This window comes from Linepithema humile, chromosome 2, assembly GCF_040581485.1.
Source record: "Linepithema humile isolate Giens D197 chromosome 2, Lhum_UNIL_v1.0, whole genome shotgun sequence".
Classification (NCBI taxonomy): domain Eukaryota; kingdom Metazoa; phylum Arthropoda; class Insecta; order Hymenoptera; family Formicidae; genus Linepithema; species Linepithema humile.
In genome coordinates, this window is record NC_090129.1 from 14,412,323 (window position 1) to 14,433,790 (window position 21,468).

The 21,468-nt window shown below is 35.0% G+C and overlaps 2 protein-coding genes across 2 annotated transcripts; both read left to right on the plus strand.

Annotated features, from left to right (window-relative positions):
- Nucleotides 1-1,046: 1,046 nt before the first annotated feature.
- LOC136997864 (uncharacterized) lies at nt 1,047-1,742 on the plus strand. The gene has a single exon (XM_067349260.1). It carries the CDS (start codon nt 1,047-1,049, stop codon nt 1,740-1,742), a length of 696 nt encoding a protein of 231 aa, XP_067205361.1.
- A 20-nt stretch (nt 1,743-1,762) lies between these two features.
- On the plus strand, nt 1,763-2,509 carry LOC136997865 (uncharacterized). Its single transcript, XM_067349262.1, has one exon. The coding sequence runs from the start codon at nt 1,763-1,765 to the stop codon at nt 2,507-2,509; it is 747 nt and encodes a 248-aa protein (XP_067205363.1).
- Nucleotides 2,510-21,468: the final 18,959 nt, after the last annotated feature.

Genomic DNA, 21,468 nt, shown 5'->3' on the forward strand with positions numbered 1-21,468 from the left:
GCGACGGGTCAGCGACTGAAAGAGTCGTTTTTACTCCGTCGACAGGTTAACCGCTCGTGGTTCCCTTTTTGGGTCAAGGAATTGAATCCCTTTTACCCGGGACGGAACCTTTGTGCGCAATTTGAGAGGGAAGGTGTGAGGGGGTGATGAACGAGGAGGGTGTGGTTAAATGAAAAAGAACAAAAGTTTAATTTACTAAAGACAACATTTTAATTTAATTAAATTTTTAATTTGGATACAAAACTTAACTCTTAATCGCATGTGTTTATAATTTTGTTCGTGTATTTCCTACAATAGTGTGTGTGTGTGTGTGTGTGTGTGTTTTTGTGAGTGTTTCATTCTTCCGGAGGGAGGACAGAGGAAACTATAAAATAAAGAGGAATGAACTGACTTACTCGTTGCAGAGTAACCTTGGTTAGTGCTGAGTAGGTTCGGTGGTTCTAAGCGAGCACCCCGTTGAGGGATGGTGTTGTATAGGCGTCGGACCCTTTTTTTTTAAACGTGTGGGCACCCTGCTGCGGGATGGTGTCGTCAGGGTGATGGACCCTCTACTCGAGATGCACTACTTGGTCGCGACAAAGTATCAACTAATTTTACTTTTTTAATTCGCGTCCCCGAACTACTCGAAAAACTGTTTCAAGAAACTGAGCTGAACGGGATAAACTGCGCAAAAACTGCTTAAAGAACTGTGTGTAATTGTGTATAATTGCGTGTGGAGCCACCAGAACACGGGTTTTTATACCCTTTTCTTGGGGTAGATCCCTTTGGAAAATCTTAGGTTTTTGGAGCGGGCCCCCTCCTCCCCCCTCCCAGGGGGCTGGGAAAAAAGGAGGAAAGAAAAGGAAGGCCCCCCGCACAGCGGCGATCATGATCACCTGCCCAGGGGGTGAATACGCCGCTGTGATAAGGCGGGCACAGGAGGAGATCCCCCTCAAGGACTTAGGGATCACGGGGACGCTCAAGTCCCGTCCGGCTCTGACGGGTGCCATGCTGGTGGGGTTTCCGGCCCCGAAAGAAAGGAGCAGGCGGACAGGCTGGCCAAGAGAATGACCGACCTGTTCGCGGACGAGCCGGAGATTCGGGTCGCCCACCCCCAGAAGATGAGGGAGATCCGGGTCAGCGGCGCGGATCTCTCAGCCACACCCGAGGACATTGCCCGGGCGGTGGCAGCGCAGGGAGGATGTCCCCTCACCGAAGTTAAAGTGGGGGACATCAAAACAACGGTGAGGGGCACCAAGACCGCATGGGTCCGTTGCCCCCTGGAGGCGGCCACCAAAATTGACAAAGTCGGCCGTCTCCAAATAAAGTGGTTCAACTTCAAAGTGGAACTACTGGATGCACGCCCCCTCCAGTGCCACAGATGCCTGGAGAAGGGGCATGTGCAGGCCAAGTGTCCCGCGGGCAATACAGACCGCAGCAAATGTTGCTACCGCTGTGGCACCGAGGGACACGAGGCGGGTACCTGCACGGCGCCGGCCCATTGCGCTATAGTGTATGCAGTGCAGCCGGTCGCCCGGCCTCCCACCGATTGGGAGGCCCGGCGTGCAAGGCCCCAAAGAACGGGGGAAAAAAGACTAAGAGAAGGACTGCCCCAGCACCCCCCCCCCCAACTAGGAAAGAAGGCGACGGCAGCGGCGATTCTGCCCAACCGGGAGGGGCCTTGTCCCCCCCTTGATATGGAGTGCGAGCCGTCGCCAAGTGTCACGATCGACGACACGATGGAGGTTGGCCTGCAGGAGTGACGGGTTTTGTGGACTCGATAATGTCTACGAGACTCCTGCAGGCCAATTTGAATCACGCCCGACAGGCCCAGGATCTTTTTCTTGAGGACCTGTGCGGGCGTGACGCAGGATTGGACGTGGTGGCGGAGCCGTACAGTGTGCCCGACTCAAATCCCAATTGGGTCGCGGCCGCTGACGGCTCCGCCGTCATCATTAGAAGACACTCCCCGCGTTCCCCCTCCATATCCTTAATGGAGAGGGGGAGAGAATTTGTCATCGCGCGGTGGGGTGCCCTACGGGTAGTGGGGGTCTACGCCCCTCCCAGCATGTCTTACCCCGAGTTTTTACAACTCTTACGGGAGATGGGGGCAGGCATTCGCCGATGCCTCCCCCACCCCGTGCTGGTGGCCGGGGACTTTAACGCCTGGAACATGGCGTGGGGTTCCCGGCGCACCGGTAAAAGGGGTGAGAACGTGATGGATTGGGCGGCGGAGCTGGACCTCCAACTGTTAAACTGGGGGTCCAAAAGCACATGCGTGCATCCCCGTGGGGAGTCTATAGTCGATCTGACGTGGGCCTCCCCGCGGGCTGCGCGGTTGGTGGAGTCCTGGGGGGTGACGGACAGAGAGTCCCTGTCGGACTACCAGATCATAGAGATGGTCCTGACAGCCACCCCCCGGGAGGTGCTGCTCCGTCGCCTGCAGAGGGGAAACAGACCCCCACGCAGGTGGATCCTGGCCAAACTGGACCAGGACAAGCTGGAGGCGGCGGTCTTGGTGGAGATGTAGTCGGATCCTCCCGACCACGTCGAAGCCGAAGAAGAGGCCGCCGCGATCGTGGGCATGGTTACACGGGCTTGTGACGTGGCCATGCCCCGATCGAGATCCGCCCCTCGTCGGGCGGCATATTGGTGGAGCGAGGAGATCGCGGAACTCCGCAGAGTAGCCAACGCGGCTCGACGCGATCTCCTCAGGGCCCGACGAAGGGCGGGTGGAAATGGAAGTACTGCTGTGGCGCACGGTGCGTACTTAGCCGCAAAGTACTCACTGCAATCGGCCATCAGCAGGGCCAAGACCAAGGCCTGGGAGGAGCTGATAGCGGAACTTGACCGGGACCCATGGGGGCGTCCCTACCGGATAGTCCTAAACAGACTAAAACCGGCGGCGCCCCCCATCTTGGAGACGCTCGATCCAGAATTCCTCGGCCAGGTGGTGGAGACCCTCTTCCCTGTAAGGGATGTAAACATCCCCGCGAGGAGGGACCTTTCCCCCTGGTCCGGGGACCTGGAAATCTCGAGAAGGGAGCTCTCCGAGGCAGCAAAGAGACTGGGGGCGGCTGGCAAAGCCCCCGGTCCTGATGGGATTCCCGGTCGAATCTGGGCCTTGGCCTTTGGCGGAGTGGGAGCCCGCCTGAGGAGGTTATACAACACCTGCCTCAGGACGGGCACCTTCCCCTCAACGTGGAAAAGAGCAAATTTGGTTCTGATCCACAAAGAGGGGAAGCCGGCGGAGCAGCCTTCTGCTTATAGGCCGATTTGCCTGTTGGACGAGGTCAGCAAACTGTTCGAGAGAATAGTCGCTGGCCGAATCGTCCAGCACCTGTCGCGGAACGGTCCCGACCTAAGCGAAGAGCAGTTTGGGTTCCGGGAGGGTTGCTCAACAACAGATGCAGTTTTGCACCTGAAGGCCCCTCGGATCAAATTGTAGGGGAGGAAGAGGTGGCGTTGGCGGTGTCATTAGACATCGTCAATGCGTTTAACTCCCCCCCTGGGACTGGGTGGGGGTGGCCATGGAACATCATGGTCTCCCCCAATACCTACGGGATGTAGTCTGGGACTACTTCCGCGACAGGACGCTCCAGCACCGAGATCAGCTGGAGCGGATAAGCAGAAGACCAGTGCACTGCGGGGTTCCGCAGGGGTCGGTTCTAGGACCCCTACTGTGGAACCTCGCGTATGATAGAGTGCTCCGCACGGCGCTCCCCCTGGGCTGTCGTCTGTTGTGCTACGCAGACGACACACTGATAGTGGCCCGGGGGGAGGACTGGAGAGAGGCTCGGGACGCGGCAAATGCCGCAACCCGAGCGGTCGTGTGCTCCATCAGAGCCATGAAACTAGAGGTAATCTTAAGTTAAAAATAAAAATATTGTCATATTTCAAAAATATTACATAACACCTTTATTCTTTTTCCTAGCATATTTTCTGTTAAAAATGGAAAATTAAGTCTTATATAAATTTTTTTTATCTAACAAATTCGTTGTATTGTTTCAATCGTCATTATAGACATTTTCTTTATTTTCTTTGTCGTCTGATAAAAATTCACTTAAATATTCAATTTTTCATCTTACGTATGTTTATTTGAAATTTACTTATTTAATACTGATAAAATATTTGTTTCAGGATATTTTCTCATTTTACATCTAATGACTTAATGTATGTATTTTAATGCAAAAATTCGCTATGGAATGCAATGCAAGTAAATCATCAATTTTTTATGGTATACATTTATGGAAACACGTGGCTATTTAATGCATAAAATTTAATCTCAATATTATTGATGTTTAAGATTTGGGTACATTCATGGGACATGCAGAAAAAAATTTAAAAAACAAGTTAATTTAAAATCCTAAAAGATGTTTATTTTTTACTAAAATAATTTTCCTCCTCAATCTAATATTCTTTAGTATTCTACTTATTGTACACGCAACCAGAATAGGAACTTTGATAAATCGGTGCAAAATACTTACTGGATCTTTTCTTCCGTTTATTAAGTTTTTGTACATTATTCTCTAGATTGTATGATTGTATATTTAGGTCATTGGATGTATTAGAAGAGATGTGTCTGAAACAAATATTTTATCAGTATTAAAAATTAATAAATTTCGAAAAAACATAAATAAGATAGAAAATTGAACTTGTCACAAATCTAATATATCTGAAATCTCTCAGCAAATAATTAAGGAAGCAAGAAGTTATAGCACAGAGCTGTTGCTCGTTTGTCGAGTTCAAACCAGGCAATTTCATAATTACTAAGATATTTGACAGATTTCACATATATTTGTAGCAAGTTTAATTTAAATTACTTAAATTAAAAATGTCCTTAAATTAGAAATGGAAATATTGTCATATTTCAAAAATATTATGTAATACCTTCATTTTTTTACCTAGTATATTTTCTGTAAAAAAATTAAGTCTAATATAAGTTACCCGAAGATAAATTTTCTTTATCTAACAAAGGAGGATGTTAAATATAGGTCGATTTTGGCCCATGGTGTGGAACCAAAACTACACATGGTTTCTTATAGATTTTATACCGTAGAATCACGTGGTAAAGTTTGTTTTTCTCTAGACACCGGGGAAAGTACGGAAAAATTGAAAAAAGACCATGAAAAATGAAATTTCCCGAGCTGGTTGAAGCTTGGAACATTCCTGCAGCGATTTAAAAAAAATGATTTGTCGCTCTTGTCCTTTTGCAGGGAGGAAGTTTTGAGACCCTCACATAACATACAAAAAAGACCGATCCGATACATGCGTCGGAAGACACCCTTATATTCAATAAACCACCTCAGAGTGCCTAAAAAATTCTCGCCTAGCAAAAAATAATTTGTCGTTTTTTTCCTTTTGCACTGAAAAAGTTCCGAGGCCCTCACACGACATGCAAAAGAGACCGATCCGATACATGCGTCGGAAGACACCTTTAGCTTGGCGAGAATCGTTTAAATGATTTTGGGGGTGGTTTTTCGGGTAAAAGGGTGTCTTCCGACGCATGTATCGGATCGTACTTTTTTGCATGTCGTATGAGGGCTTCAGAACTTTCTGTATGCCAAAGGAGAAGAGCGACAAGTTTTTTTTTGCTAGGCAAGAATTTTTTAGGCACTCTGGGGTGATTTTTTGAGTATAAGGGTGTCTTCCGACACATGTATCGAATCGGTCTTTTTTGTATGTCATGTGAGGGCCTCAGAACTTTCTCCCTGCAAAAGAACAAGAGCGACAAATCATTTTTTTAAAATCGCTGCAGGAATGTTTCAAGTTTCAACCAACTCGGGAAATTCCATTTTTTATGGTCTTTTTTCAATTTTTCCGTACTTTCCCCGGTGTCTAGAGGAAAACAAACTTTACCACGTGATTCTACGGTATGAAATCTTTAAGAAACCATGTGTAGTTTTGGTTCCACACCATGGGCCAAAATCGACCTATATTTAACATCCTCTTTTGTTGTATCATTTCTATTGTCATACAAATTGTCTGATAAAAATTTATTTGAATTTTCTGATAAAATATTTGTTTCCTTGGACCGCCTGTAAATATTGTGAGATTTTAAGAATATCCCTGCTTGCTAGGGATTGTCTATAATGTTGTCGATGAATTTTTTCTGCATGTCCCATGAATGTTGCCAAATCCGAAACATCGATATCATTGAGATTAAATTTTATACAGTAAGTTGCTACATGTTTCCGTAAAATTGTACCACGTAAAATTGATGATTCACTTGCATTGCATTCCAAAGCGAATTTTTGCATTAAAATACAAGCTCGAAGATATCTGTATCTATCTTTGTTATTACCGGGTAGTCCAAAAACATATAGGTTTTCTCGTGGCACTTTAGCTTTTTCACGAAATTGCAAAATTAGATTGATGCATTTAAGCAATTCATTCGTCAATAATACAGGCACCGTACGTCCTAATTTTTCTCTTATACAAAATCGATAATAATTGTTTGCTATTTTTCTATTTTCCTTTGATAAAGATGCATATATATCGTCATACATATTTTTATTTATTTTTTCATGATTTTTAAAATCTTCGATAAGTATGCGCTCTATTTTACCAGCCCGTCGTCTATTGAACACATGGATTGAAGTTAACGTTGTCTCTGCTAAAGAAATCCAGTTTTTGTAAGAAAACGACTTTTCTAATGCCATGTAAAACTTATTTCTCAAATTTGCCAAATGATCGTATAATTTTTTAATATCTTGCGTTGATGGCAGGATTATCCTTTTTTGTCTTTTCTGAGCTGATTGTGTTTCAGTAACGGTTTTGTTAACACTTGTTCCGATGTCTATGATTAAGAGTTGTAAAAAATCTTTCACTGATTTTTTTTTCTCTGATTCACCTGTTTTTATGTACACTATAATAAGTACGTTTCCCACATGCTTCAATAATGTAGATAAACTAGATGCTACTGCTGGAGTTTTATACATCCGTTTCTCTTTGTCGTATTGTGCAACTACATTTATTGCAGAAACACAGTCGTCATACACACTTGGATGATAGAGAGACTTGAAATTTTTGCCATTTTTATTTATTTCTTTTAATGCTATAAGAAATCATCCAAAAAGACGCAATTTTGAACGTATCATGTCGTGTTGGTGTTGTGCTATTTAATACTTAGTTTATTACCATATAATACAATCAATTCATCAAATCGTGCTGTTCTTGTAATGTTATCGTCCTTCATAACGGGAAATATTATTTTCGCTAATGTTTGATTTGCCGAAGAATGCACTCTGCAAGTCGCTTTTCTTTCCATAGTCATTATGCACTTATTTTTACTAAAATCTTTTTTAAGGCACTTTCGAGAATGATGCCGTATAGTTTTTTTTTGAAAAAAAAACCTTTACATTTTGCACATGCCTCATAGTCTGTAGCATTTTTATTATATTTTTTGTTAGGACGTCTACATACAATGAGTTTTCCATTGTTTATTTCTGAGTTTAAATTGTGTTTGAAATTACCATTTTTTCGAAGAGTGTCTATTATTTTCTTCCTTTCCGGATTGCCTTTAACGTAGGTAACGTAGCAAATTTTTTAACTTCAGGTTCATTGCAATGCACAGTTTCCAAGTGGCGAGAAAGTTGTGTTTGCAATTTTGAACAGAAGTAACAGTAATTTTGTTTTGACTTTTGGTTATATATATATATACATTGGTCCACAGACATATTTTCATCATTACATCCAAATGTATTATTTTCTGCCGAGATATTTGGATTTGATATTGGAGACGCTGATGTACATAAAATTGATTTCTCTTTCTGTAATTTGTTACGTTTCAATGAACATGGATCATTTTCAATTTTTTCATCGGATTCTTCATCTTTTTCATCGAATTCTTTATCAGATTCTTCATCAGATGGCAAATATTCTGATTCGTAACTTTTTGAACTATTATTAACATTATCTAAGAAAAAAATTGATAAAGGACTTTAATAGAATGGCCGACTGGTAACCCGTTATTCAAGCTTTCAAGATGATGTTTTATACTCTTTATCTTAGCTAACGCACAATATTGCTATATCTTAAGTTTTAAATGTGTACAAACCAATGATTGCAAAAAATACATGTGTATGTATGCAAGAAATAAACACATAAAGGCAACAATTTTACTGTATGACTACTAACAGATAAAATATAAAACATTGTCTTGAAATTAAAAGTCAGCAAATCTGGTAAGGGCCTTCAGTCTGAGGCTCTAAGTCTTGTTCTCTCAAGATTTTTTAAATATGATTTGTAAAGCCTGAAACACAATGAAAAGCACAGGCAATAGGAACAGGAAATAACATAGAAAAGAAAGAGAGAAAAGCTATTTCTCTCTCTTTCTTTCCTACATTATTCCCTATTCCTATTGCCTGTGCTTTTCATTGTGTTCAGGCTTTAATGTGTTTCTAACAAGAAATAAGTACAGGTATTGAGAGTTTTTATGCAGTTGTGTTTTAAATAAAAACTTGTGTAGATATAAAAAATATTATTCTTGTTTTTTTCCTTTGTAATCTGTTGTACATTTGCCACACATATTTTTATTTTAAAAATAAATTATTGATCATGTATGTATATAGTTTCCTGTAAAATTTTTATTTTTAATAATTTATATAACAATTTAACAATAATAATAATTTTATTATTTAAGTAATTTAATTTTTTTAGTTCTTAATAAAATTCTGTACATTATATAAATACATGTGTAGCTAATGTACAAAAAATTCTAAAAAAAAAGAAAAAACGCAAATAATTTTTTTTTATATCTAAGGCTGAAATCAGATAATACGGAAAAGAGTTGCGGAACGGAACACGTGGACCAATCACAGCCATTCTATTTTCCACTGTTTTCTTTTTCTGTCTTCCTAATTAGTCCGTACGTTCCGCTCCGCAGCTCTTTTCCGTATCATCTGATTTCAGCCTAAGTAAATCTATAATTCTAGTCTATAAAACGTTTATTTCTTTTTAGCAACATGATTAAATCAGAAATATTTATATTATGTGATGTATTCTTTGCAATCATAACTAAATCATGTAATTCTTTTATTTATCAAGAAACAAGGTAGTGTCTCGCGCCATCAAAGTCATGTAATTCTTTTATTTAATTATTTAAAAAAGAACAAATCTGTATACCATGCAATGCAGACGCCGATGATGTTGGAGACGATATTGGAGACAATGATATTGGAGGCAGCGATGAATTAAGAAGATGATTCTCAGAAGATAGATTTATGTTCTCTTCATTTTCTTGATTACAGGCTATACCTTCAATAGCAGGTATATTTGCTGTATCTGTCAAATCTGTTAAATAGAAATAAAATATTATTAAATCATGAAACTGTATAAATCAATAACATATGATAATTGCAATCAAACAATACATACCAAAATTATCTAAAGTTAGTTTCTTGACACAATTATCTAAATTGCTACTTGTATTGATATTATAACACAAATCTGAAAATAAAAATAAAACTTATAATAAAAATAAATATTACAATTTTATCTAGGAAATAATACATCCTCCATGTATATAGTGTTCAATTTTAAATAATATAATGGACTTAATGTATATGATAAAAAACTTACCTATAGTTCAAAGAACTTCAGAATTTTGTAGATAATTACTGTCTGTATTATGGGTATCAGCCTCTCTGTTTTTATTTTCATCGACAGATCTTACCACAGTGCTCATCTCCAAAAATAGAAAGCATATTATTGCAGTAAGTTTTAATTTTACTACATTCAACCTTATTACAATGTTAATATCTAAAAGTGAAAAGAGATTACATTATTATCAAATTTAAAATAAAATAGCAGTCATGAAATTTATTAAAATTAAAAACTTACCTGATTGTAATTCAGCATTCCTTCCAGATTCACAACTTCTGCTTTGAACACTAGTATCTCCATTTTCATCGACAGATCTTACAGTGCCAACGTCTAAAAATAGAAAGCATATTATTAACAAATATAATATAATAATATAATAATTTATAAGAAAATGGCAGTCATGAAGTTTATTAAAATTAAAAACTCACCTATTTCAGCATTGCTTCCAGATTCACAACTTCTGCTTTGAACACTAGTCTCTCCATTTTCATCGACATATCTTACCACAGTGCCAACGTCTAAAAGTAAAAAGCGTATTATTAACGAATATAATATAATAATATAATAATTTATAAGAAAATGGCAGACATGAAGTTTATTAAAATTAAAAACTCACCTGATTGTTTTTTAGCATTGCTTTCAGATTCACAACTTCTGCTTTGAACACTAGTCTCTCCATTTTCATCGACAGATCTTACCACAGTGCCAACGTCTAAAAGTAAAAAGCATATTATTAACGAATATAATAAAATAATATAATAATTTATAAGAAAATGGCAGTCATGAAGTTTATTAAAATTAAAAACTCACCTGATTGTATTTCAGCATTGCTTCCAGATTCACAACTTCTGCTTCGCATATTAGTTTCTCCATTTTCATCAACAGATTTTACCACAGTGCCAATGTTTAAAAGTAAAAAGCATTTTATTATCAAATATAATATAATAATATAATAATTTAAAATAAAATAGCAGTTCTGAAATTTATTAAAATTAAAAACTTACCTGATTGTATTTCAGCATTGTTTCCAGATTCACAACTTCTGCTTTGAACACTAGTCTCTCTATTTTCATCGACAGATCTTACCACACTGCTAATGTCTAAAAGTAGAAAGTGTATTACTATCGAATATAATATAATAACATAATGATTTATAATAAAATAGCAGTTATGAAATTTATTGAAATTAAAAACTCACCGGATTGTATTTGAAGGTTATTGTTTTCCACATATTTGTTTATATTTTTTTTTCCAAATAAATCCTTCGGTACATAATATATGGTTTTTCATTATTCATGTTTTTCGCTATTTTTTTTAATATAACTTTATTATCTGTAAAATAATTTAAATTTGTTTTATGAGGTAAAATAAGATAAAATTTTTTCAATGTTCAATTATTGTTGAGTAAGTCGGAAATGTGCTACTTACCATTTCTCGCTAAAACGTTTGCTGCATATCTACGTCCATCACTATACAATGCTTTGGTAGTGTCTTTTTTTACAATAATTGTGCTTGAGTTTGATACGTAATAATAATTATCATCGCAAAATTTCACTAAAGCGTACATTTTTATAATTACTTTAGTCTTACTTATAATAAAACTCGTGTTCTTATAAAATATGACAAAACACACATCTCTCTTATAACTGCTCGTAATACACAATAATGGTTTTCTTCCCGCTAATTTAACAAAGACCTGCAGGAGCATTTACATTAAATCATTTTATTGGCTACGGTCTTATATAATATTGTTGCGCCTGTGTTTTTCGCCGCTGATGCTGTGTGTTACAGCTGACGGACCGATCGATAATATCGATCGGTCACTATAAAGTTAAAGCCATATGGCATTTGTAAATAACAAGAGTTTTTCTTATATTTGTTGTCAAGACGATATCGATTAGCGGTTTAAATGGTCTCTATAAGTTTGTAAACAAGCTGTCACATATGTCAGATCTTCGGTAGCTGTCTGCTCGGGCGGACTTTTATGACAGCTCTGATATTTAAATTGTATTTTTGGTTACTATTTGTTGAATGTTTATAATTAAGAGGATGCTTAAGTCCTACTTTATCGACCGGTATTTTCAATTTTCTGGAAAGTATGGCATTTTTTATTGCTTTGATAGAATTACAAATCCTTTGGTGTAAGTGAAGTACACATGCTAATCTTTCGGCAGATAGTGAAATTTAGACCAAAAAATAAAAAAAATTTTAGAAAATTTATCGACAATGTCACCTCAAAGAATTATATCTTTTATATCAAAATTATACTGCTTCAATCTGCAAAACAAGACCATGTGCCGAAGAAGAGCGTATGAAACAATGGAAAACCAAAAAAATAGAGCTTAGAGACTTATTTTCAAAATGCCATACTTTTCCAGATTTATGCAAAGCATGCGTGCAATATAGAAGAATAAGATAAAAAAGAGCTATAGATTAGTTCCGGGATTTTAAGATAGAGGCGCTATACAGTTCTCAGTGCTATCTGTCATATACAGAATCTGTTAGGTTAGTTATGTGTGTGTTAGTTGTGTGTGTGTGTGTGTTGTGTTATGTGCTATGAAACCCGGCTGAAAAAAATGGATTGAAGGCACTCTGAAGGATAAAGTGTATGTATTACACATAAATTTTGCAACATTTTTGCAAACATTCACATTATTTAGTTACATACATTCATATTCTAATTTCTGTAAAATATTTTATTCATGTGCTTTATATGTATATATTATGTATATTAAGTGCTCCATATTATGTATATTCACATCAAAGTATCTATGTAAAAAGTTAATATCATTTTGTATATTGTTATAATAAATGTATATGTCATATAACTTATATATTATTTATATGACGAATGACATATATCATTTAACACATATACATTATATATATATAAAGCATATGACGTAATAAAAATATCTTACAATAAAGAATAAGACAAGCCAGAGGCGGTTTTCTCGTGGACTGACAATATAAAATAAGACAAGCCAGAGGCGGTTTTCTCGTGGACTGACATTAGAAAATTCTTATTCTTCTCTTCAAGCCAGAGGCGGTTTTCTCGTGGACTGGCAATACAGAATAAGACAGCCAGAGGCGGTTTTCTCGTGGACTGGCATTAGAAAATTCTTATTCTTCTCTTCAAGCCAGAGGCGGTTTTCTCGTGGACTGGCAATACAGAATAAGACAGCTAGAGGCGGTTTTCTCGTGGACTGGCAATATAAAATAAGACAAACCAGAGGCGGTTTTCTCGTGGACTGGCAATATAAAATAAGACAAGCCAGAGGCGGTTTTCTCGTGGACTGGCATTAGAGAATTCTTATTCTTCTCTTCAAGCCAGAGGCGATTTTTTCGTGGACTGGCAATACAGAATAAGACAAGCCAGAGGCGGTTTTCTCGTGGACTGGCATTAGAGAATTCTTATTCTTCTCTTCAAGCCAGAGGCGGTTTTTTCGTGGACTGGCCATACAGAATAAGACAAGCCAGAGGCGGTTTTCTCGTGGACTGGCAATTTAGAATTACAAAAGCCAGAGGCAATCTAACGTCAGCTGACCGTTTAGAAAAAAGAGAGCTAAAGACGATTTATTCGTGAACTGACAGATTTTAAGAAATATTGTCAGAGACGATCTAACGTCAGCTAACAATTTTTAATAAATATAGTCAGAGGCGATCTAACGTCAGCTGGCCGTTTAGAAAAAAAAGAGCTAAAGACGATTTATTCGTGAACTGGCAGATTTTAAGAAATGTTGTCAGAGGCAATCTAACGTCAGCTGACCGTTTAGAAAAAAGAGAACTAAAGAGGATTTATTCGTGAACTGACAGATTTTAAGAAATATTGTCAGAGGCGATCTAACGTCAGCTAACAATTTTTAATAAATATTGTCGGAGGCGATCCAACGTCAGCTGACCGTTTAGAAAAAAGAGAGCTAAAGACGATTTATTCGTGAACTGACAGATTTTAAGAAATATTGTCAGAGGCGATCTAACGTCAGCTAACAATTTTTAATAAATATAGTCAGAGGCGATCTAACGTCAGCTGACCGTTTAGAAAAAAGAGAGTTAAAAACGATTTATTCGTGAACTGACAAATTTTAAGAAATGTTGTTAGAGGCGATCTAATGTCAGCTAACAATTTTTAATAAATATTGTCAGAGGCGATCTAACGTCAGCTGACCGTTTAGAAAAAGAGAGCTAAAGACGATTTATTCGTGAACTGGCAGATTTTAAGAAATACGTATTTCTTTTAGTTAGTAATTTACTACACTTGTGGTCTGTTTTTGTTTTATCGAATAATCTATAAGGTTATTTCAACTTTTTTCTCGCTATTAAAATTCTATTGTATGGCTGTATGATGTACATACGAGACGAAATAGACTTATACAAGGTGTCTAATAGATATAAATTAGATATGATAGAATCTTTTATTTAAAAAATCTATATACAATACTATATATCTAATTGGAAAAAAATGTTATATGTTTTCCCTATTTTTATTCTTATGTAATTAATACAAAATAAATAAATTAATTAATTATTCAATACATACATATATATATTGAATATAGTTGTCTTTATTTTGTATTTTATATAAGTGAAATGATATATACTCTCATTATTTCAGTTATCATCATATAAAATATAAAATAAAGATAATTATTTATTTAATATATGTGTATATATATATATTAATTAATTGATTAATTAGTTATTTTGTATTTGCTACATAAGGATAAAAATAAGAAAAGTATATGACATTTTTCTTCAGTGATATATATAGTATTTTATGTATATTTTCATTTATTATTTTGTCATATTTAGTTTATATTTATTTGACACCTTATATATGCTTATGTTTTCTCGGACATTATATTGCAGCTTTGCGACGAAATTTCAGTCGAGGAAACAAGCGCAAGCATTGTTTGTTTACAAACTTCCGATGACACACGTACACAGACCACACGTCAGTGTAGTGAGTTACCACTACAAACAAATGTGTACACACGGACCTACGCGGCGTAGGCTACGCCGATAATGTCATTTCATTTTTAGTACCATCGAAATGATGGCGCTTTCGCGTCGGAGTTCGCCCGTCACTTTAGCATCCTCTTAAAGTGTTCTCTCTTATAAAGTGTTGTGTTGTTTTACTTATTTTCCGCGAGTTCCGTTGACGCGTGTGATATCTCGTTCTGCGGGCGCAACAATATATAGCTAATACAATTTCTATTGGTTGTTATTGCCGATGTTTCATTGTTTCAAAGCTTTTCTCTTTTTATATAATAGAAAGGCATAGAGAGCCGTCGCGGGATGTTAGTGCGAAATTATAATTTTTCTTAAAGAAATTAATTTGTTAGTCTATGTGAGACTGTTAAATTTGTACACCGATCTCTGGTTCGAGATACTTAAAGTGTACGAAAATTTTAGTACATTGTTCTCACATATGGAGAATCAGTATGTACTGATAGGAATTATTAGAAAGAAGGGAAGAGAGAAAAAATATCAGGGCGCGAGTGGCTAAGCCGGGAATTGAACCCGGGTCTTCCGCTTGCCGGGCGAATGTTCTACCACTAAAATACTCAGACCCCACGCTTCTAACATTTATTTCTCTTAGATTAGGAAATCAACAAATCTGTAAGACATAAACGCGTCATAATGCCCGCGTGATTTAAAACAATCTAACACATATAAAGGAATGGCTCTAAAGATAACAATCAATTAATATAATAGAAAGGCATAGAGAGCCTTTTTCTTTTTTTTTCAATAAAAAGAGGAAAAGAAGAAAAATGTTTGAAAACATTTGTAGCTAGAACTATATGGACTATTTTATTTAACATAACATTCTTTATTAGAAAAGCAATTAAGATTGATATTGCGACAAATTGTGGGACAAATTTCTTAAACATATTAATTAATTACAAATAGATTATATCTTTCAGCAAATCAATAAACTTAATAAATGTGTCGTACGATAAATGTAATAGCATAAGACTGGATTTGCACTAAATATAATAAACCATAAGTCATAATAAATTGACCAATTATAATCGAATATTCTCTTCACATTTGATTATAATTGGTTAATTTTTTACATAACAGACAATAGCACCTAATACTCCAAAGAAGTCATGTTTGAGATTACTAATTTGATTATAAAAATGAACTTGAAGTTAAATATATATAATATAGTCTGAGATAATAAAATTTTATAATTTAATAACTAAGAGAAAGAGAGAATGAGATGCACACAATTTGAAAGTCATAGTATTTTATAAGAATTAATGATAATTAGTAGCTTAATATATTTTGATATAATAAAAAGTTTTATGCTATATATATAAAATATAGCACAAAAATTCATAAATGATAAGGTCTGGCCAAGTTCCAAAAAAGACATTTCAATATGTTTATATTTTAATAATTATCTAAATTTTTAATATATCACCAACATGAAAAGTAACTGATATGTTATTCAAGGTGCAAATCCAAAATAAACATACATAAAATATTCATAAAATGTATAAATAAAACTGATCAAAATTTGATTTAAAAAAAATTTAGTTAAAATAACAAAATATTTATTAAAAAATACAAAAACACTTGGCGCTGCCACACCGAACAACATGTTAACTTACATAATGTCAATTAATTACATGATGTCAGTTAATTATGCTATTATTACATTATTACTCATTTTTGTTGTTTCATAATACTATAGGTGTAAAGATGTAAAGAGGTGAAGGGGTGGTGGAGCCTCTTGACGGGGGGGGGAGGAAAGGGGGAAATGGCGTGAAGGGATTGCGCTAGGGGGGGGGGGATGAGTGAAGCCCGTTGGCAGCGCCAAGTGTTTTTGTATTTTTTAATAAATATTTTGTTATTTTAACTAAATTTTTTTTTAATCAAATTTTGATCAGTTTTATTTATACATTTTATGAATATTTTATGTATGTTTATTTTGGACTTGCACCTTGAATAACATATCAGTTACTTTTCATGTTGGTGATATATTAAAAATTTAGATAATTATTAAAATATAAACATATTGGAATGTCTTTTTTGGAACTTGGCCAGACCTTATCATTTATGAATTTTTAAGCTATATTACCTACTTTTTTATAAATGTACAAAATTAATTATGTGACAGAATTGAGATTATTTTTCAATAAGTTTTGCACATTTCGGATGTAACATTTATATTAAGAGGATGCTAAAGTGACGGGCGAACTCCGACGCAAAAGCGCCATCATTTCAATGGTACTAAAAATAAAATGACATTATCGGCGCAGCCTACGGACCTATGCCGCGTAGGTCCGTGTGTACGCATTTGTTTGTAGTGGTGACTCACTACACTGACGTGTGGTCTGTGTACGTGTGTCATCGAAAGTTTGTAAACAAACGATGCGCTTGTTTCCTCGACTGAAATTTTGTCGCAAGGCTGCAATATAATGTCCGAGAAAACATAGGCGTATACAAGGTGTCAAATAAATACAAACTAAATATGACAAAATAATAAATGAAAAATATACATATAATACTATATATATCACTAAAGAAAAATGTCATATACTTTTCTTATTTTTATCCTTATGTAGTAAATACTAAATAACTAATTAATCAATTAATTAATATATACATATACACATATATTCAATAAATAGTTATCTTTATTTTGTATTTTATATGATAATGACTGAAATAATGAAAGTATATATTATTTTAGTTATATAAAATACAAAATAAAGATAACTATATTCAATATGTATATGTATGTATTTAATAATTAATTAACTTATTTATTTATTTTGTATTAATTACATAAGAATAAAAATAGGAAAAGCATATAACATATTTTTCCAATTAGATATATAGTATTATACATACATTTTTCAAATAAAATATTTTATCATATCTAACTTATATCTATTAGACACCTTGTATAAGTCTATTTTGTCTCGTATGTACATCATTCAGCCATACGATAGAATTTTAATTGCGAGAAAAAGGTTAAATGACCTTATAAATTATCTGATAAAATATAAACAGACCACACGTGCAGTAAATTGCTAACTAACATAAATACGTATTTTTTCAAATCTGTCAGCTGACATTAGATCGCCTATGACAATATTTCTTAAAATCTGCCAGTTCACGAATAAATCGTCTTTGGCTGTCTTTTTTCTAAACGGTCAACTGACGTTAGATCGCCTCTGACTATATTTATTAAAAATTGTCAGCTCACGATAGATCGCCTCTGACAATATTTCTTACAATTTACCAGTTCACGAATAAATCGCCTTAGCTGTCTTTTTTCTAAACGGTCAGCTGACGTTAGATCGCCTCTGACAATATTTCTTACAATTTGCCAGTTCACGAATTAATCGCCTTTAGCTCTCTTTTTTCTAAACGGTCAGCTGACGTTAGATCGCCTCTGGCTTGTCTTATTCTATATTGCCGGTCCACGAGAAAGCCGCCTCTGGCTTGAAGACAAGAATAAGAATTTTCTAATGCCAGTCCACGAGAAAACCGCCTCTGGCTTGTCTTATTCTATATTGCCAGTCCACGAGGAAACCGCCTCTGGCTTGTCTTATTCTTTATTGTAAGATACTTTTATTACGTCATATGCTCTATGTATATATATAATGTATATTATATGCTCCATATTATCTATATTCATATCAAAATATCTTTCTAAGAAATTGACATCATTTTGTATACTCTTTTTACAATATATGATATATGATATATGCCATATTTTTTATTTCTAAAGCATGAAATATAAAGATATTTTTATTTTTTTGTGTCTATCATTTGTAAAAAAATTTTGATAAAAGAAACAACATTAATTTTACGACTTACAATAATCTGTTTTATTATATGCTTCTTTTAAATACTTACAATTAGTCTTATTTTATGTGATTAACTTGGTATTTAAAATACGTATCAAAATCGAAGATGTATTTCTATTACAGTAGAAAAGAAACATTCTTGTCTTACAACAGAAAGAAATGGCAAAATATAATATTGTCTAAAGTACAGTCCAATAAAAACTGTTAAAATTGAACATTTTATAAAACCATTGTGATTCATAAAAAATCAGAACTATTATTTCAAAAATATAGACATATTTCGACTGTGTGTTTTAAACTGCACTACACATTCAAAATTCACAGAATAAATTTATTTCTGCAAAGTTGTGTATAATGTCAGTGGAAGAGTGATTTATTTGTTATTACATATACATGATATTTTACCATTCCTCTCTGGTGTAAGACTACAATGTTTTTTTTTTACTGAACTAGAAATTAATTTTATATTTTGATGAGTATTTTAGATACCAAGATAAACGCATAAAATAAGGCTAATTGTAAGTATTTAAAAGAAGTATATATTGAAACAAATTATTGCAAGTCACAAAATTAATGTTTTTTTTTATCAAGATTTTTTTACAAATGATACATACAAAAAACTAAAAAACTTTTATATTTCATGCTTTATAAATAAGTTATATGACATATACATTTATTATACAATATACAAAATGATATTAACTTTTTACATAAATACTTTGATGTAAATATACATAATATGGAGCACATAATATACATAATATATACACATAAAGCACATAAATAAAAGTATTTTACAGAAATTAGAATATGAATGTATGTAACTAAATAATATAAATGTTTGCAAGAATGTTGCAAAATTTATGTATAATACATACACTTTTTTATCCTTCAGAGTGTTTTCAACCCATTTTTTTCAGCCGGGTTTTGTAGCACATAACACAAACACACACTCACACGCACAACTAACACACACATAACTAACCTAAAAGATTCTGTATATGACAGATAGCACTGAGAACTGTATAGCGCCTCTATCCCAAAATCCCGGAACTAATCTATAGCTCTTTTTTACGTTATTCTTTCTATATTGCACACATGCTTTACATAAATCTGGAAAAGGGTGGCGTTTTGAAAATAAGTCTCTAAGCTCTATTTTTTTGGTTTTCTATTATTGTTTCATACGCTCTTCTTCGGCACATGGTCTTGTTTTGCAGATTGAAGCAGTATAATTTTGATATAAAAGATATAAATCTTTGAGGTGACATTGTCGGTAAATTTTCAAAAATTTTTTTTATTTTTTGGTTTAAATTTGACCAACTGCCGAAAGATTAGCATATGTACTTTATTTACACCAAAGGATTTGTAATTCTATTAAAGCAATAAAAAACGCCACCCTTTTTAGAAAATTGAAAATACCGGTCGATAAAGTAGGACTTAAGCATCCTCTTAAGTCAGTTGTATATTAACTAAATTATCTTACATTTAACACAAGTATTTTGTATATTACCAGAGAGAAACCTGAGAGAGGTCACGCTGCCGTTTTTCGTACGACGCTTTCTCTAGGCCGTACGCTAGTGACGCACGTCCATTTCCGGCCGGCTTAGGAACTAAATAGCCACGTCCATTTTCCGCATCGGTCAAAAAGTCACGTCTATTTTTTGAGATGGTTCATGTCCATGTTATATCCACAAGCGAAGCTATTTACGTCACGCGTCCTTGCCGTGCGTTAGACTGTTTGATCAACAGCAGCGTACAACAAAGAATCAAGCGTTTTTTAATCGAGTAAGGCGAATCGCTTGAATATTAAAGATCCCATATTCGAGACCTACTTTTTGCAACTTTTTTTTCTTTTTTTTGCATTTTTTTCAACTGTATATAATCAAATTAATAAATTAAAATAAAGTTTAATAATAAAATAATGTTAAAATAATGTTAATATAAAAATAATATTTAATAAGCTTTTATTGCAGAATTGTAAAATTATTTTTAATTTTTTTATTAACAATAACAAATCAGTTTTTATTAAATAATTATAAAAAATTTTTTATATTAAAAAATGCTTTTTATAATGTTTTTGTAATATTTAGTACATGCCATGTACAATAAAATATACATATTTTTATATAACTAACATATGATCTGTATTAAAAAATGTTTTCTCTTTCTCGATCCTTCAAAAAAAAAAAGTATTAATCGTAAAGAGTGATTCAAATAATAATTTCAATGTAGAAAGAAATTCAGTCTCTTATGCAAATGTAATACAAGTAACGATAGCATCGATCTCATTCTTAATAATGTGCAGTGGCTTAACGGAAAATAGTTGGTCTATCACAACGCAGATCAGGTTTCGAGACTGAGTGGTGTCCGATTTTTTTCAAGTTTATGGTACATCTTATATAGATCACATTTAGATTTGATAATTTAACACAGGCCTCGGAATTATTTCATCTTTTCAGCCGATTCTCGTGGTATACGCCTCCTTTCCTCTCTTCACCGCGCGCGCGGCAAACGCTAGGGCCAGCGCCGCCGAGCGTTAGGAGCGGCGCTATCCGATTAATGTTAAAAAAATTTATTAAAAATATTTTTTTCCTCAATAACAATAGTACCTCATGGGTGACGTGGAAATCTATTGAAATATTTTCAAATAATAAATTTAAAAATAAAAAAAATATTTTTAATAAATTTTTTTAACTTTTAATGATCAAGGAAGAAGAACCCAACATTTATCGGATAGCGCTGCTCCTAACGCTCGGCGGCGCTGGCCCTAGCGGCTGCCGCGCGCGCGGTGAAGAGAGGAAAGGAGGCATATACCACGAGAATCGGCTGAAAAGATGAAATAATTCCGAGGCCTGATTTAACAAGAAATAAGTCAAAGAGATTTATGTAGATTTTTTTACTTTTTTTTTTACTATTTGTTTATTCATGATACATAATGAAACATATATTTATTAATGTGATTATATTTAACAGAAATCAGGAGACGCGGTAGTGTCTCCGGCCAAGTTCAAAAAACGACACTACTAAGTCAGGAAAAGAATCTCTGGCA

Bases quoted from the DNA above. Each gene is read 5' to 3' on its own strand.
- LOC136997865 (XM_067349262.1), top strand. From the start codon at position 1,763: ATGTCTACGAGACTCCTGCAGGCCAATTTGAATCACGCCCGACAGGCC.
- LOC136997864 (XM_067349260.1), top strand. From the start codon at position 1,047: ATGACCGACCTGTTCGCGGACGAGCCGGAGATTCGGGTCGCCCACCCC.